At 41.5% G+C, this 17,947-nt stretch overlaps 1 protein-coding gene across 14 annotated transcripts in view; it reads right to left on the reverse strand.

Moving 5' to 3' along the window:
* The window catches only part of AGPS (alkylglycerone phosphate synthase), a 90,476-nt gene that overhangs the window by 46,915 nt on the left and 25,614 nt on the right, over nucleotides 1–17,947 (reverse strand). For 12 of the 14 annotated variants that reach the window (XM_041124048.1, XM_041124045.1, XM_041124047.1 and 9 more), the window contains one exon: nucleotides 2,434–2,523. In XM_041124048.1, the coding sequence (XP_040979982.1) occupies nucleotides 2,434–2,523 (90 nt within the window). Of the gene's footprint in view, nucleotides 1–2,433; nucleotides 2,524–15,196; nucleotides 15,430–17,947 lie in introns of those variants that run through there. The other 2 variants (XM_030016634.1, XM_030016633.1) reach the window with 1 other exon arrangement.

The following is a 17,947-nucleotide window of genomic DNA, read 5'->3' on the forward strand; positions in this document are numbered from 1 at the left end:
AAACTATTCCAGAGAAACTACACTGGTGTGGCCCAACAAGGCATTTCTAATACTATCTATCAATTCAAGAGAATGCAGATGGGGGAAAAAGAGACACCATTCTCCCCCCATTCCAGAACAGTGACTGGTACTCAAATAACGGCCTCAATGCTCGTCCTGAAAAAAATCCAAGTCCAGCCCTTTACCTTTTTTCCTCCAAAGCACACTGCATAGATTTTCTATGGTAGCATAACCTACCCCAGACAAACTAATGTATTGGCTTTGCGTGGCAAGGTTTTAGTGTATGTGTGGCGAGGCGGGGGGCGCTACAGGGGTGGCTTCTGTAAGAAGCTGCTAGAAGCTTCCCCTATATCTGATAGAGCCAATACCAGCCGGCTCTAAGATGGACCTGCCGCCAGCCAAGGCCAAGCCAATCAGCGATAGTGGTAGTGCCTCTGTGATAACATATTTAAGAAAGAAAAAAGTTGCTGGGACAGACAGAAACAGCAGCCGGAGAGAGGAGTGAGAACATGGAAGAGAAACAACCCTGCAGACACCAAGGTCAGCGAAGAAGGAGGAGGAGGAGGTGCTGCAGGCACCAGAGCAGAGATTCCCCTGCAGCCCCTGGTGAAGACCATGGTGAGGCAGGCTGTCCCCCTGCAGTCCATGGAGGTCCACTGTGGAGCAGATATCCACCTGCAGCCCGTGGAGGACCCCACACCAAAGCAGGTGGGTGCCCGAAGGAGGCTGTGACCCCATGAGAAGCCCATGCTGGAGCAGGTTCCTGGCAGGACCTGCGGATCTGTGGAGAGAAGAGCCCACAGAACAAGTTTTCTGTCAGGACTTGTGACCCCGTGGGGGACCCACGCTGGAGCAGTGTGCTCCTGAAGGACTGCATGCCGTGGAAGGGACCCATGCTGGAGCAGTTCATGAAGAACTGCAGCTTATGGGAAGGACCCACGTTGGAGAAGTTGATGGAGGACTGTCTCCTGTGGGAGGGACCTCACACTGGAGCAGGGGAAGAGTGTGAGGAGTCCTGCCCCTGAGGAGGATGAAGCGGCAGAGAACATGTGATGAACTGACCATAAACCCCATTCCCCATCCCCCTGCACCACTGGGGGGGTTAGGTAGAGAATCCAGGAGTGAAGTTTTGCCCGGGAAGAAGGGAGGGGTGGAGGGAAGGTGTTCTGAGATTTGGTTTTATTTCTCATTACCCTCCTCTGGTTGATTGGTAATAAATTGAGCTAGTTTTCCCCAAGTTGAGTCCATTTTGCCCATGACAGTAATTGGTGAGTGATCTCTCCTGTCCTTATCTCGACCCACAAGCCCTTTGTTATATTTTCTCTCCCCTGTCCAGCTGAGGAAGGGGGAGGGATAGAATGGCTTTGGTGGGCACCTGGCATCCAGCCAGGGTCAACCCACCATAACTAAAAATATCAGATGAAAGAATGAATGACAAAGCAACAAGAATCAGAATCCTGGCAAAAGGAAAGAGATCACCAAGATCTCCGTAAATATTATACAGTAAACTCAAGTGCTTAAGACAAGGCTTTGCATTTTAATCTGGGCCTGAAAATTAAGAAATTAAAGGACTGAAGCGCTCAACATCCCAGTTAGGATTTTGCAGCCTTGACTCATATTAGCTAGTGCTAGTTTACACAAACTCAAAGACCAGGAAGGAATTTTTCTGAAAGACAGTACTTATTTCAAACTTATTTCTCGTCTCCATTATTTTTCTTTACTCTTACAAAAAGTATACTTTTTAAACCAGGGAAGAGACTGCAAGACTACTTTCCACTGAAGCAGAAAAAAACAGTACGATGTCAAGTGACAGGCTTAAATCCCACTGGAAGAACATTAAAAGATCCCCAACTAGACTTAATATCATTTCCTCAAAAAAAAAAAAAAATTTCTCAGAAAAACAAGCTTGCTATACAAAGTGCTAGCAGGTAATAAATCAGAAGTGTTGCCACTACAGAACATACAACTGAAGAGCAGATTTTATTCTTAAGCTCAGAGGATAAAGTAGCTTCATGCACAATGCTTAAGAAACCTAAAACACAAATTAGAAGTTTAATAAAGCAACTTGTTGATGCTCAAGAGATTCTCAAAACTGCACGTTATCTAAAGCTTTAGAACACGGTGCAGATTCTCAATCTGATTCCATCCTCCAAGGTAATTTTCATACACAGAATATATCAAGTTACAGGGAAGACTCCTATTAATTTGTCTAATACTTTTAATAAACCTTCCAATAAGCCACACAGTATTTTACTACACGTTAGACTACTGTGTATAGAATTCAATAAACTTTGTAATTGCAGAACAACTAATAACCTATGAGATAAAGGAAGTTTTTTGCCTCCTTTGGATTAACTGAACAGTGCAGTTTTTAAACTCTTCTCAAAAAAATTACTAAATAAGTTACTTCAGTTATATAAATTTTCAACTTACCTTTTTCCTGTGAATTCTGCTTGACCCTTCTTATTGAAGATGAATTTGGAGTCATTATATCCCCATCCATTCCACTTCAGAAGTTCTTGCCTTAAAGGGATAAAAAAATTGAAGTGAGAATGTTAGCATATTGTAAGCCCAAAATGATTTGCAGTTATATGGCTTTGGAAAAAAGTCTTATCAGATAGCAATTCAAGAAAACAAGTACATACCAAAAGTACATAGCTTAATAGAGCTAAAAGTAATTCTGCAGCCACAACCACTACTCCTCCAGATTGCATCCTAAGACTTGAAAGACAAAATGCTTTATAAAAATAACCACCAGTTTAAGTCAATGCACACTGTGTGGTGATATTCTCAAATTGAGAAGAGTAATGTTTGAAAGATGCTTGGTTTTAAATCTGTACGTAAATACTAACACAAATAGGTAATAGCTGAATATTTTCAGAATAAAAAGTTTTAGCATTATTATTCTGTCAAGAAAATTTTAAATTTTAGTTCTTTTGACATTACTGTAATCCCACTGCATTCTTAATAACATTCACTTGATGAGGCACTTGGACACATTTGGATTGAAAATATATTTTGGAAAGTCAAAAAAAAACCAAACGCCAAGAACTGCAGGAATAACATCCCAAATACAACCCGAATGTGCCACCACCATAAGGGAATATAAAAAACCCAAAGCCACAACTGCCAAAATACAACCACAATATTGAAATACCTTAAGCACAACCATACCAAAACAGAGGAGCTCTTAATTATGATAAAATCATCCGAAGTACATCAATGTAAGCATATTTAAAACTTAGAGATACACAGAGTAATTACACATTAAAGTAACTTTGCTTTAAAAGTTTGCCATTTATTTACATTAGAAATGAAGTACTAACCTAAAACCTGAATTTTAGTTAATAAAAAGGCATCTTAAGTCTGAAAACAGGTGATTTACCTCACTCCACTATATACAGTGAATGTAGCTCTTACTCTCGGACTGTATAATGTAAGAGTAAGGTGATCAGGGTGACCATTTCAGAAAGACCCCACAATTCAGAGAAAGTACTGCCGAAGTCACTTGTAACTCCAGCGTTACGTACAAGATAACTGGGTGATGACTGATTACCAAAGGCCTTCATTAGAAAGATAATATTAACATAGGCTACTGACATACTGTCAGTGTTGTAATTAAATAGACTTGGCTTAATCAAAATTTGTTTTCTTCAAACTGCCTGTACAAAAGGTTTTAATTAATCAATTAAAAAAGGCCATAGATATGTACTTCATTACAATTGTTTGAATCAGACATTTCAACAAGCCTTTGACAAATCTAGCACTTTAAGCAAACTTTATAGAGCAGTTTCAGTACTCAGTAACTGATAAGTTTTGTGAAATAGCCCATCTATGTTGTTCTTCCACATAGAGGAATTGATTCTAAAATTTCAGCCAAAATTAAACTACTTGAGCAGACAGCTGTGCAGATACAGAAGCCCCTCTGGCTGCTTCTTCTGTCAATAGAATTGATCTTTACACATGTAGTGTTCACTCAGAAAAGGGCAAGGATCCACTCATGTTCAATAGCACAGGAATGCCTTGTGCTATTGTACTGACATGACAGATTATGAAAAAGTGTTCTTAATGCATGTTATGCAGTCTTGCCTATTTTTACACATATTCCTATATTCTATATATGTATATTTATAAATATTGTGTATATTTATATGAAATTCCACAAAGACACTATGTCATACACAGTTGAGCTGTTCCCAGTTGAGAACAAGCTGACAAAAAATTGGCCAACTCAAGTGGCATTTTTTTTAAATTAAGTGTTCCCCTCAAATCCCCATCATTGCAGTCCTCCTCAAAGCAAGATTTCTCCCTCTGCTGACTAAATGTAGTATTTCTGTACACCTGATCTCTGTCAAACCCTGTAAAGTCAGAACAGACTTGATATTAATAAGCAAAATTTGAGGAAGGCTCGAGCAGCTTCACCCCTAACTTAGGAGGTAAGTCCTCTTGCAAGGCAGTGCCACAATAAGTGTGCCAAGTATGATGCATGAAACAGGCTAGAGAAACTAGCTGCAAAGCTGGAGACAATCAGACCAACCAAGACACAAAAGAACAGGCCCTAAAGGAACTGGTGACATGAGATAAGCTGATAAAGCACAGCTTTGAAACTATCATTAGTCCTGATGTCAGCACATATAGATATGTCCCACAAAATCCAGAGAAGGTACTATTAAGGCACTGAACAAAGACCCAGATACAACGTGTTTTTGCTAAGCTGACTGCATTCCCAGTTGTTTGCCTTTAGAAAAAGCCTACTTTCCTAGGTTGGTGTTAAACTACCTGATGCTTTCATCAGGCTTTAAAAATACAGAACAGAGGTTAAGAGTTTTTACTTAAGAGTTTATTTTCAGGTTGAATTACTCCTGAATAAAGTTTACTCTGCCAGAGAACATAGCTGTTATTGGTGTGATGAGAATAATTAAATTAAAATCTAATATAACAGTTTGCATGTTTGTAGAACAGCTGGTTCTGAAACATCTCAGCTACCTCATAACACAAAGTCAGATTTCCCCCCTGCCCCGCATAATAGGCAGTATTATATCTTGACAGGTAAATGCCACAGAAGTTAAGCATTTAATTTTTATATTCAAAGCTATACTGAGCAAGTCTGAGGTTTCTGCCTGGAGACAGGAAGGGCTGTTTTTGAGACTAGTCACCTTACATTTAACCTTTCTTTTGTTCCACCATACCAGAGTACTACCAGTTTAAGAACTGCTGTTTGATTTACTTACTGTCACTCCTAGCACTTCATGCCTACACACTATGAACAAGTTAAAGGAAACACTGCATGCAGCTCCCTAAAAGAGAAGCCTAAAAAGACCGACCAGATTTTAAAAGAAGGAATGATTAGTCAGCTCTGATTTGTAACTGACATGACCTGCAGGAAGACCAAGACCACCAAGGAAGATCTTCTCACATACCATTTGAAACGTATGCTCTTCATGAACAAGAGCTGGTGAACCTCAAGACTCAAAGGAATTGCCTTCAGCACCAAGGAAAGAGGGAGGCATCAGATGAGATCTGCAAGCCTCCTTGACTACTGAGGCAATGTCAGTGTCATACTGATACAATTCAAAGACTGTAGCAGAACTTTTTCAAAGAGTGTTACATATTAGTTGACATATTATTACATATTATTCAGAAGAGGCACAAGCAGGTCTGCAAGACAGAGGCCAGGCCAGTATGCTTTTCTTCCCCAGGTCTGCCTCACTACCCCAGATCCCTCAAGTAAGGGAAATACACTATAACACACACACACACCTGCTCTGCATTTCCTTGTCTTTCCAGCTTACATTTGGAAATTAAAACCATAATTTGACAGCATAATAAGAAACAGAAGGCAAACAAGGAAGAAAGTATTTTTCTAATAGTAAGTGTTGTAACAGCATTCCTCCCTCTTCTTCATTTTCATACTGCCCTTTTGCAGCATTATTTATACAGTCACCATTCCTTAGAAAAAGCTTTTCACACCCCAGCTCCAGTGCAGCGCTCCCACTGCCCTCTGTAATGCCCCGGTGTAGCAATTAGAGCTGCCTGCCAGATTAGCATCATGTTTACCTTGCCTCTCAAGAATGATCCAAGCTGTGACTGAGCAACCGATGCAGCCTTCTCAGGAAATGTAGGTTTTCATTCCCAAAATCTCAGTGTTAAACTCATTCCAGAAGAATATAAAGGGCAGAAAGAATTGCTGAGCATCTGCAGACCTAAGCACACATTAAAAGCTCCCTCCGTGTATGAGTAGTCAACTTATCCAATCCTGGCTCTGAGACCAAGGGACTCAAAGTACACATCAATCTGTAACTAGTATGTACCACCATTACACCTACCTAGACTTTTAAAAATTATGTATCCTTTAACACTTCAGTATTTTGTACCATCCGAAACAGTTTCCCTTGTAGTAATAGTTTCTAGCCTCATTCTTCAAAAATTCAAGAATTTGATTGCTAAATGGTAAAACAACAACAAAAATAACCTGAATACTCTGTATAATATCTAAATACTCTGAATGATATCTGAATACCTCAAAACATGTTAGAAAGTTTCATTTCCCAGCCTGAAAAAAGAAAAGATGCTCAGTTTGGCTTATAACATGTGTAGCATGAACATATCAGTTGACTATGTGTAATGACATAATTTACACACCCTTCTATTTTTCTTCCTGACCCACTTTCCAAAAACATACATAGACAGACTCATCAACATTTGGTATTATTCTTGCTTTAAACTCAGTGTTACTCAGCTCTGTACTGTACCTGAACTGTCTCATTTAAAGACAACACCTTTCCTATTCTGTACATTGGCTTCAACAAAATAGCAAGCTCACTAACTCTACTTTCATCTTTGACAGAAATATGGAATATTTTAGCCAGAAACAGTAGGAAATGACCAGTTCTTTCTTGCCTTCTAACTTAAAAGCCAGAAATTCACTACTGAAACATATGAAGTACTATAAAGCAAAGCTTGCTTAATTTTTAATATATATTTTTATATACACACACAAAATTATATTGCCTGAAGGGAAAAAACCTGAAAAAAAACAAGTTACCATGGAAACAGTGACAATAGGAAAACAGTGTGACTAGGTTAAGTGAATTTAAATATTTCACTTTCATTACAATGCCCAACAGCGAAATATTAGTTTGACTCAATGCAATAAGGATTTTTACAGCAAAATGAGTCAAGTGTTGTCTGCATTTTTCTGGAAAACTGGCTATGGAATAATCAAGGAGACAGTGGGCAGGATGCTGTTGAGGTCACAGCACTACATTAAGCCCCCAAATGACCATTAAGGTGCCTACAAACTGGGCAGAAGCTCCTGAGGTGGCAGCATGCCCAGTCCCAGGGCACAGGAGGGTGGCTCCCGACCCACCAGCTGAACTAGTGCTCCTGAGGCATCCAGTCACTCAGCTGGGCAGACAGAGGCCTCCAGACCTACACTATTTCAGCAAAACTGTACCTCCCAGCACTCTCCAAATCTTGTGTTTTAGTGAGAGGTACAGTGACTGGCTGAAAAAGTTGTCTCCCTAGGAAACTGAAGAACAAGCACAGGATCTACCACAAGTTTCCAAGCTCAGCATCCAAAGTTCAACCCACATGGTAATGAAACCATGGATACCATTTTTCAGTAGCTTCAGATTCACATCACAAGTACGTATCAAACATCTGCATACACAATACTTACAACTGCCAGCTGAGAAGAGTTTTTGTCATGGTTTAACCCCAGCCAGCAACTAAGCACCATGCAGCCACTCACTCACTTCCCCCCGCCACCCAGTCAGATGGGGGAGAAAAATCAGGAAAAGTAGTAAAACTTGTGGGTTGAGATAAGAGCAGTTTAATAGAACAGAAAAGAAGAAACTAATAATGATAATGATAACACTAATAAAATGACAACAGTAATAATAAAAGGATTGGAATGTACAAGTGATGCACAGTGCATTTGCTTACCACCCACCGATCAATGCCCAGTTAGTCCCTGAGCAGCGACCCCCCCCCCACCCCTACTCCCCCCAGTTTATATACTAGATGTGATGTGTATTCAATACCATGTGACCTTTGGCCACTTTGGGTCAGCTGCCCTGGCTGCATCCCCTCCCAACTTCTTGTGCCCTTCCAGCCTTCTTGCTGGCTGGGCATCAGAAGCTGAAAAATCCCTGACTTAGTCTAAACACTACTTAGCAACAACTGAAAACATCAGTGTGTTATCAACATTCTTCTCATACCTAACTCAAAAACATAGCACTATACCAGCTACTAGGAAGACAATTAACTCTATCCCAGCTCAAACCAGGACAGTTTTATACTGCAAAATAAAAGCATCACCAACAGTTACAGAGCATTTTATTTTCCAAGGTCTAAAACACATTGATATTATAACACCAGAAGTAAAACACAAAGTTTTTTCACCTATGATAAAGTTATGAGATTAAGTTCAATGAAATATCAGAACCAAGATAAAGTAATGAATGAACTTCAAACTTTAGCATCATGTGATTTAACATAGAATGGAACTGCCTCATTACACAGACATACCATCTAAGCACATAAATATCAACAAAACTCCCCCCTTCTCCAAAATAATCTGAAGATCTGGTACTTTATAAACAAAAGTGAGACAAACAGGCTAATTTACTCAAAGGACAAGTGACAGTTTCATGTATTTTCTTCAGAGAAGATGAAAGTGCAGTTCAACCCAGCTGAATCAATGTGACTCAGGTGGAACAAAGCCAAGATGCTCACATCAATTTCCTTACAATAACCACCAGCATTTTCAATCCAATCACCAGCTGATGCTCAGCTTTAAAACAACATATACATAAAACACTCACAGACACTCCTGTTCATGATCCAAAAACCAGCACATTCTTGGAAACGGGTTTAAAGTGGTAGTTTTAGGGCTACCACATGGGCTAAAGCACCAGTATTTGCCTAACGTAACAATGCAAAAAAAGTCTTGCAGGTTGTATAGTAGTTCTTGCAAAACTCAGTGCATGGGTGCAGTAAGACTGAGGCAGTACTATGGTGCTAAGAAGCTACAACAAGACAACATTACCCAAACAGTAACTCCTCAAAGCCTACCTCAGCTGGACTTTTGGTTACCAACTCAGACCACCAGCTGGAAATTCAGAACCTTTTCCACAGGTGACACCAAAAGGTCACTCTCCTTCTCCTCTAGAGCAGTCTCTCCATTTGGGTTATATAGTCACACTTCTCAACCAAGTAAGCAAGACACTCCAGAGTGTTTTTAAAGCCAGTAGGTAATCAGTATGAGGTGCCTGGAAATTAGGAATGCAGCCCAAGGAATCCCTTCAAGAACTGCTTTGTGAAAGCATCATTTATCTGGAGAAGAAAGCCATGCTGCAGGCAGGGACTATCTGCTGTGTTTCATTCTTACATTTCTTCCCTCTCAGAGGATCTTCCCTGCAGCAAACCAAATGTAATCACTCTCAAGTCCGAAGTCAAATAACATCTGTTCTCTAACTTTACATTCAGGTTTCAGCTAAACCCCTGCAGCTGCGCACACACCTGATTCAGTTGCTATTCTGTTGACTGAATATCAGATATGGCAACACAAACCTGGGTTCATAATTACAGTTTACATCTACAGTAAGCAACAAATGCAGACACAAGATTTTAGGCATAAGACTTCAAGGATTTAGGTACTCAAAAGCAGTGTGCTTTTTTTTTTTTAAAAAAACTGTTCTGATAAAACAAATGTTAACTCTCCTTACACATGTTCCTATCCTCAACTATTTCATTACTCTTCATTTCACCACATTGTAATAAAAAAAGCCCCAAGGAATAAGGAAATCAGTGTTTCTCTACTGTTCTTTCATAGAAAGCTTAAGTAAGTCAGTTAAGGTGAATTAAAGATCCAGGAAAGCCAAGACATAATAACTAAGCTTCTCAGTATACACTTAGCCAAATGATTATTCTTATGCAACAGAATACTTTACTAGAAGCTACCTCTATTCCACCTACTACTTTAGTTGACACTGGTTTCATTTTTATCTTCAAAGAGACTGCTCTACTACAAAAACTGCATGCACATAGCTACTTCCAGGCAGTAAATGAACAAGCACTTAAAGATTTTTCAAACACTAGAGATCAGTCTTTTGAGAAGTATTTTTTGAAAGCTTGCAAAACCAGGAAAGCTGCTTCACTATCTTAAAAAAATGAGTTAATGAAGCACTCAATTGTCTGCTATTTATTTGCTCTAGCAAAATAAGCTCAGTTCCTGAACAACACTGTTTTACGTACTGCATAGAGAATTTTTAGCATCTGATGTATTTGCTACAGAGCATAAGTGCTGAAGAAAACCTTTTGGCCTATACTATCAACACTGAAGACTTGCACACAATAGCCCAATTTTGGATATAACAACACTACAGAGGCATTATGCTTGTCCATCACATTCAGCCTACAACTGATTTTTTAATACTTCACATGACTTGTTCTCTCTTAAGAGGTATAGTAACATTTCAGGAAAGTCTAGTTGGCTGCAACCTGTTACGCTACAGATGTCCTTACTTCACCCCAGCTCAAAGTAGCTTCTAGGAAGTTCAAGTAATTACTCTAGTCTATTGCACTAACAGATCATTCTATTCAGTTTTAAAAAAACAAACCAAGTTTGAATAAATAGCTATATATACACACATTCATTTTCCTGTACATCACAGTTCAGATCTCAGTAGATATCAAGAAGTCTATCTACAAAATTCTTTCAGTTTTTGCTGTAAACTGCTATTTGCTTTCACATAACAATCCATATTGTACTTTACATATTAAACATACTTTACACTTCTATCTTGTATCTTCATTTTTTCTAATAAAATTTAACCAATGAATATATCCAGTTTGGTTTACTTGGTATCAAATGATCTGATAATACTTATTATATTACTTAAATTCTTACAGATTTCTTACATTTCATCTGCCTGACATTCAACAGCTTGGAGCTAGAAGACAGACAGGAATTCCTGTTGAAGCAACTTGAATATGAAGTCACATTTGCCTTCAGATTATGACACTTTTTTTTTTAGGCTAATGTTTCCATATTAGAATCTTCCTTCTTTAACCATTACTCTACTTCAAGCATTAACTTTCACTAGCTATTAACTGCTCTGATGCAATCACAGAGCCTCCTGTGAACTGCCACACCTTCCTCAATGCAACAGGCTCCTACTCTTCTGATTTGTTAAGACTCTCTAGTGGCACCAGCCCTTTCCTCCTTGACCTAAGTTTCCACCACCTTAAGCTCAGAAATCAGCTATACCAGGATTCAGTTTATTGTCAAGTGTTGCTTAAACACTGTTGTCTAAAGAGTAAAGTGTTTGTAATAAAATAAAGATTGCTCTGAATATTGGTGGTAAGATGTGAAGCCTCTTTGATGTTACTTGTTAAATTCAAGTAGCATCAACTCTTTAGGAGTTAATTCATGTTGCTGCTTGAAGTCATAATCATTACCAGCAACTACAGCAAGAATTGCAAGAGTCTGTATGAAGGTATGGCAATATTGACACATTACCCTGAGCAGCCCGGGTGTGAACTTGATACAGAGCAAGTGGCTGGCTATACACTCATCCCTTAGTTTACCCTGGATAACGGTATGCCCATAATAATTAAGAGAGATCCACAAGCCTCTCTTCATCCCACAGGAAAGAAGCTTCTCCACAAAGAGATAGGAAAATCAGGAAATCCTGCCCTGCTTTCTCTTGCTCCAAGACAGAAAAATTTTAAGCCTATGAGCTACTGAGTCAACATTTAGTTATAATCAATTAATACTCCCTTTTAACAAGGGCCAAATTGTTTAAAGTTTTATTTGAATAACTTATAATACAAGCTTTTATGGCAAGATTAACATCAGTGCATGCTCCACCTCTGAGGCACTCATTTTCTAGTATACATAACAGTTACTCTGGTACAACTGTGTTCTAGGGAGTTGTAGCACCTTACTGTTTTCAAAGCAGTACAGGTTGAACACTTCATCATCTTCATCTTCAAAATAACGGTATGTAAGTTTTTAATTCATGTCTCACCAGCAAAGCAAGCTTATTAGTAACAAGTCAACAGAAGTCAACAGCATAACATAAAAGCTCAGAAAAGTAATTTCAAGGAAGAGTTCTTTTCCAACTCAATTTTTTTAGTAAGCTTTTCAGCATGCTTATCATCCTGTTAACGCTTCAACACACATTGTCTAACACTGTCTAACTATGATCCCCATCTTCTACTGCAACACTGAATTAAAATACAAAACTCAAGCCAGGAATGCCACCAAGAAATAACCTCTCTCCACTCTTCTAGTACTTAAGATTTCCCTCAAGAGGATACTCAGATGAATATAGGGTTGCTTGTCTTTTTAGAGGACCTTTCCCATCTCAATAATCATCATTTTAAGAAGTAGGAAGCGTATTACAATCTTTAAACACATCAATTTGCAAACATATTGTTTAGCCTTCACAAGCATTTTTATTTGGAAACAGGAACAGTTAGATGAGCACCCACAGACTCTCAGTCAATTCCACATACTCTCCTTCCTCCCCTCTACTGGTGGTGAACAATATCTGGATAAGATCCTTAACAGTTTGGTCTTTGAACTATCAACAAGAAAGCCATGTTTGTGCACATCACTGTCTAGTGACTATTGGATAAGCAGCCAGAAAAAGTTTCCTGTGATCAGAGACATACACCTAAAGTACTACAACAGGGCGGGGGGTGGGGGGGATGTCATAGGAAGCCTTCTACTTTGCAGAAGAAATGCAAGATGAGGAGAGTGCACCTAAATCCAGTACAATAGTGTCTGTAGCTATGACACCATTTCAAACACTACAGGAAAGATGCAACAAGCACAACGAACAAAAATTTTGCTTAGGGTACTTTTGGCTGCAGCTTTGCTAGGAAAACTTAAAGCAGTAGTTCAAAAGTGGCAGAAAAGCTGAATCATCATACAGAAGACTGCAAGAAAAAAAGCATCTGGGTTTGGATTGTCCTAATGTTGTTGCTAAAAGCCATGCAGTATCACAGTACCCATCTATAGGTCAGTTATTTTTACCAGATTTTTCAGTCAACCTTTTAGGCCTCACAAATAGATCAACCAGCTCCAGATTAGCTGGAAGTCACTAGAACAGGACTCCAGATGTTCATCACTTGCCACCTCCAAATCAGTATAGGCAACAAAATTGTCTGTATTCCCCCATCACTCACTTCAAAACCTGGGAATTATCCCCAAACACAAACTCTACCTAGATCCTCATATCCAAGATATATTTAAGTATCAAAATTGTCACCTGCAACATCTCAAACATGTTTCAACCACTTCTCAAGTGTTCAGAGGGAACCTTAAGACAGAAATACAGCTCCCTTTAAGTTTTTTTTGTTCCTACACATACAAAGAGGCTGGGCTCGAAGTATATCAAGACAGTTGTACCTATGGTGCAGACCAAGCTTTCCAGCAGCTCCCTTACACTCCCACAGCAAAGTATCCAGCAGTTGCACCAAGGATCATAAGCTCCTTGAAACAACATAATTTTTATTCTTAATCCAGAACAAGTTATTTAGAGTAAAAATAGCAATCCATTATGATCCTATAGCAAATCCTAATATGGGAGAGCAATGTCGGTAACTTGTAGAAGTACAGGTGTTAAGTTCACTATGCCCGTGTTTCCATGGAGAGAGAAGCTATCCTTCAGGTCACACACCTCTTCACAAAAGCCTGTTTCTCCCGGTCTTCAAGGATGCAATAACTGACTGTAGAAATTATGCAATAATCCATTTAAACTATATCCCTGAAAACTAGCTAAACTGGTATTTTTTCTGAAACAGTGATTTCTTCCTAAACTCAAACCAAAGAAAAACTCAATACAGAAGGCAACAATTCTGGAATGACCCATTTCTTCCAGTGAGCAGCACTGTTTGACACACCTCCTGCAAGAGCATCAAATCCCTCTCAGTGAGAGCTAAAGGCTTTCAAGGTTGTTAACATTTGACTGCATGCCCATGACATCCCAGTCCTCCCAAACCAGGCAAGCTCAGCTTGTGGCCCTGGGCCACAAATGGCATGTTAGAATAATTCAGACTGTCCCCTGCTCTCTTCTTGAAAAAAAGTTGAGCGCAAACCATGGGATGAATGGATTTTCCTCAAAGGAAGCAACAACTCTCTTATCCACTACTTGCCCTATCTGCCTCTTTACTGCCTCCATACACTACCATACTGGTCCCTGTACACAGCTCAATGGAGAGCAATAGGTTGGCTATAACCTAAACCTTAAAATGCTCTTACAGACTAGCAAGCCAACACACATATAGAAAATCCACATCTGAGAAGGGGGAAATCACAAAACAAATACAAGTCTGTCCCGACAGAAAGATAGGCCTCATGGTGATAAATTACATGAAACTGTATCATGGTATTATAATTGTAGCATTTGAAAGAATCTGCTAGAAAAATAAATCCAAGACCCAGTGAAACAATCTTGAACTAGACAATTTCACTATTTGTCTTCCCTTGGTCTGATGTGACCTGAGATTCCTTACTACTAAATATGGTAAGAAACAATATACTTAAATCTATTAATTTCTAAGAAACTTGAGTTAGAGCCTAATGTACGAGTACGTTTTTGGCAGCATTTGCGCATAAGGTGAAGGTTTCACATATCTGTGAACAGAGGAGGACTGAAAGCCCATACACAAACTTTGCTTTTCACACGTGCTGCATTCTTCGTTATAACAACCACAAAGTATCTTACAAACATTGAACCTCTTCTCCAATTATTAAGGCGACTATGAATGACTTTCCATTTTAATACAACCCCACCCACTACAAAAACAAGCGAGAGGCTGAAGACCACCTTCTTTCAGTTTCATCCAGTCCCCGCAGCGGTGAATCGCTTCAGCGCTTTCCCCGCGTTTGGGCTTAGCCCCATCCTCCTCCTCCCCGCCGCTGCCTTCCCGACATCTCCCAGCCCAGCTGACCCCGCAGCTCCCCGCACAGCCCACGCGGGGCCTCCCCCGGGCCCCGTCAGCCCACGCCCGTCCCCGGCCGGGAGCGAGACCGCTCTCCGCAGCGCCGGCTGCCCTAGCCCTAGCCGTCACCCGCACCGGCAGCCGGCCTCCCCGGGAGCCCGCCCAGCCCGGCGCGGACCCCCCCCCGGCGCGGCCCGGGGCCCGCTGCCCCGCGGGGACCCCCGCCCGCACCCACCGCTTCTTCGGGATAGAGCCGGAGGCCGGCCCGGCGGAGCCCCCCTGCGCCTTGCAGGGGCTCAGGGAGAGCGCTTCCCGCTCCGGAGCCCGCGGCGAGCCCCGCAGGTGGCCGGAGATGATGCGCAGCCGCCGCCGGGCGGAGGACGGGGAGCCGCCGCCGCCGCTTTCCGCTGCCTCCTCCGCCGCGGCCGCCATCGCACTTCCGTGTTGTGCCGCCGATCGCCACCGGGTGAGAGGTCGGGCGGGCGGAAGACGCCTCCCGGCGCTCCCCTCATATGGGCCGTCCCGGCATGCACCGCCGCCCGCGCGCCTCCCGCCCCGCCCCGCCCCGGGGGAGCCGTGGTGCGCGCGGCCCCGTGAGGAGGGGGGTTCCCGCCGCCGCGGGAGCTGACACGGTACACTCCCCCCCCCCCCCCCCCCCCCACACACACACACACCCCGTGCGGTGACCCGACCCCGCTCGGCTTTCCTTTCCTCAGACGGCAGTGGGGGAGGGCGCGCCTATGGCCAGAGCTTCGAAGCCGAGGCCTGCTTCCATAAGCAGCCGTGCAGCCTGCCAGAAGAGCTGCCTGCCTCAGCAGTTCAGGACTTACGTGACGACACATGAGAGGAAAAAAGGCTTTATTGGAGATTTCTCACATCTTGTGCGATAGTTATCACCCCTTTAATCTCTTAAACATGAGGGAACACAGGTGCGTGTTCGTTACAGGTGAGGATTGCCTAAGTTACTGATGAAATGCTAATTAATGGCAATAACATAGGTGGGTTACTTAAGAAATAGGTTGGTGAGGTGACAGATCATCCTACAGGAGTTACAGATTTTACCATGACTGTTGACAGGGACACAAGGCCCTGGTGAGTGGAGGGCTGCTGAGCCAAGTGCCTCTGCCTGTGTAACCTGGCTGTTCTTCCCACACCATATGTTGCTAGAAGAGAGGCTCCAGGCTCCCAGTGAGCCGCTCCCCCCCAGTAAACCCCCACCACGAAATGAATGCTGACTGGCTGGAGGGAATATATCCCCTTTTGTAGCGGGGACAGCCATCGCTGGTTACGGAACTGACAGTCCTGACCGTGTTTGAGCCCTGTGGGAACAGCTGGGATTCACCCTGTAGCATCACTGCGAAGAGGGAGAAGAATTGGGATTTACAGGGAGATACAAATGTGATGCCAACCCCAGGTGCTGTCTGGTACTAGGAATTTACTTTCATGCGCTGGAGTGCGTTGGTCACCTTTGAATTTCCACTCGGGAAAAGATGTGGAAACTGGAAAGATTTTAAAGGAGAACAGATGAGAAGAGGGGGTTTTTTTCATCAGAGAATGAAAAAAGGCTGAACAAACTCAGTCCCTTAAAGAAGACTAAGTAAGATAGGTTATCGGTCTTCAAGTATGTAAAAGACTGCTAGGAAGTAAAAGGGAGCAATCAATCTGCACTTCATGTCCCAGCTATGTTGGTGAGAAGTAATGAGCTCAGACTGCAAGATACAACTTCAGTATACCAGTATAACATCAGACTACTTTCTAATGGCAGTGAAAATTAAAAACTGTTGTAGTCTGCCTAAGTAGAGAATAAAGTCACCTTCATTAGACAGCGTTAAGAACAGACAACATACATCTATCAGAGAATACATCGTTATAAGCAGTTCTGCTTGGGTCAAGGTGATGGGCTACATGACCTACTCAGATTAATTCCAACTTCTTCCCTGTGATGTCAAATACCTCACACTGTTGAAGCCTACTCAGTTGTCACACACAACCTGTTTTCATGATCAGCTTTTGGAGCTGGATGGCACTGACCAGCTTTTTTGAAGTCTTGAAGTGGAATACTAATATCTATACGATTACTAATACTTTTGTAATGATGTTTTGCCTATTGTTGATTTATTTGTTCATTCCTTCCTCATACACCCCTATGCTTGTTATGTCATGTATATGAAATAAAATCACATGAAAATTCATAAAACTCTTACCTTACCCTCTTTTGAATCTCTTTCAGGGACCTATTTCTCCCACGATACTTGAGCTTGATACCTTTCCATTAGCTAAGCAACTACCAGAAAGTTCTCCAGGGAGCAGCATCTAGCCGAAAGTTCTCCAGGGAGCAATACGTAGTGCACAAGCAGTGAGACTTTGGTTCAGTTCCCTACTTCACATGCAATATTTGTGCCTCTTTGAGTCATAGCTCCCCATATATAAACCAGGGAAAACAGTATCTCCCTAGAGAGACTGATTTGAAGATAAGTACACTAAGGACTGTGTGACAATGTAGGATCAACCCCTATAAGACCTACTGATGGAAAGCAGTACATAAAAGCCACCCAGGTATTATTACTATTTGTTTTGCTTTTATTCTCACTGTTGTTAATTGATTTTATGCCCTTTGTGTACTTTGACTAGAAAATAGTTTGTAATTTTCCTGGGGCAGGAATTGCACTAGTTGCAATGGGGTCTCAGCTTTAGGTTAGGTTTCTGGTATTACTGCAACATAAACAGCTGTTCCAGCAGTTTGATAGTTTGGTTATGGAGTTAAATTTCCCCCATGTGAATAATTTGTATACTACTTTCTGGATTAACTCATGCATATCCACATTTAACTGTCTGCTGCTGTGGAGGCAGTCTGTAGGGAACAAACACGGGTCTCTTGACTGAGTTCCCATTCGCATTGTTTACCTAAGTTCTGGTTATAGCTGGGGGGACTTTAAGTCACAGTTATCTAAATCTTTTCAGGTTGCTGAACGCTGGCAAAGAGATA

Source organism: Aquila chrysaetos, chromosome 6, assembly GCF_900496995.4.
Source record: "Aquila chrysaetos chrysaetos chromosome 6, bAquChr1.4, whole genome shotgun sequence".
NCBI classification, from domain to species: domain Eukaryota; kingdom Metazoa; phylum Chordata; class Aves; order Accipitriformes; family Accipitridae; genus Aquila; species Aquila chrysaetos.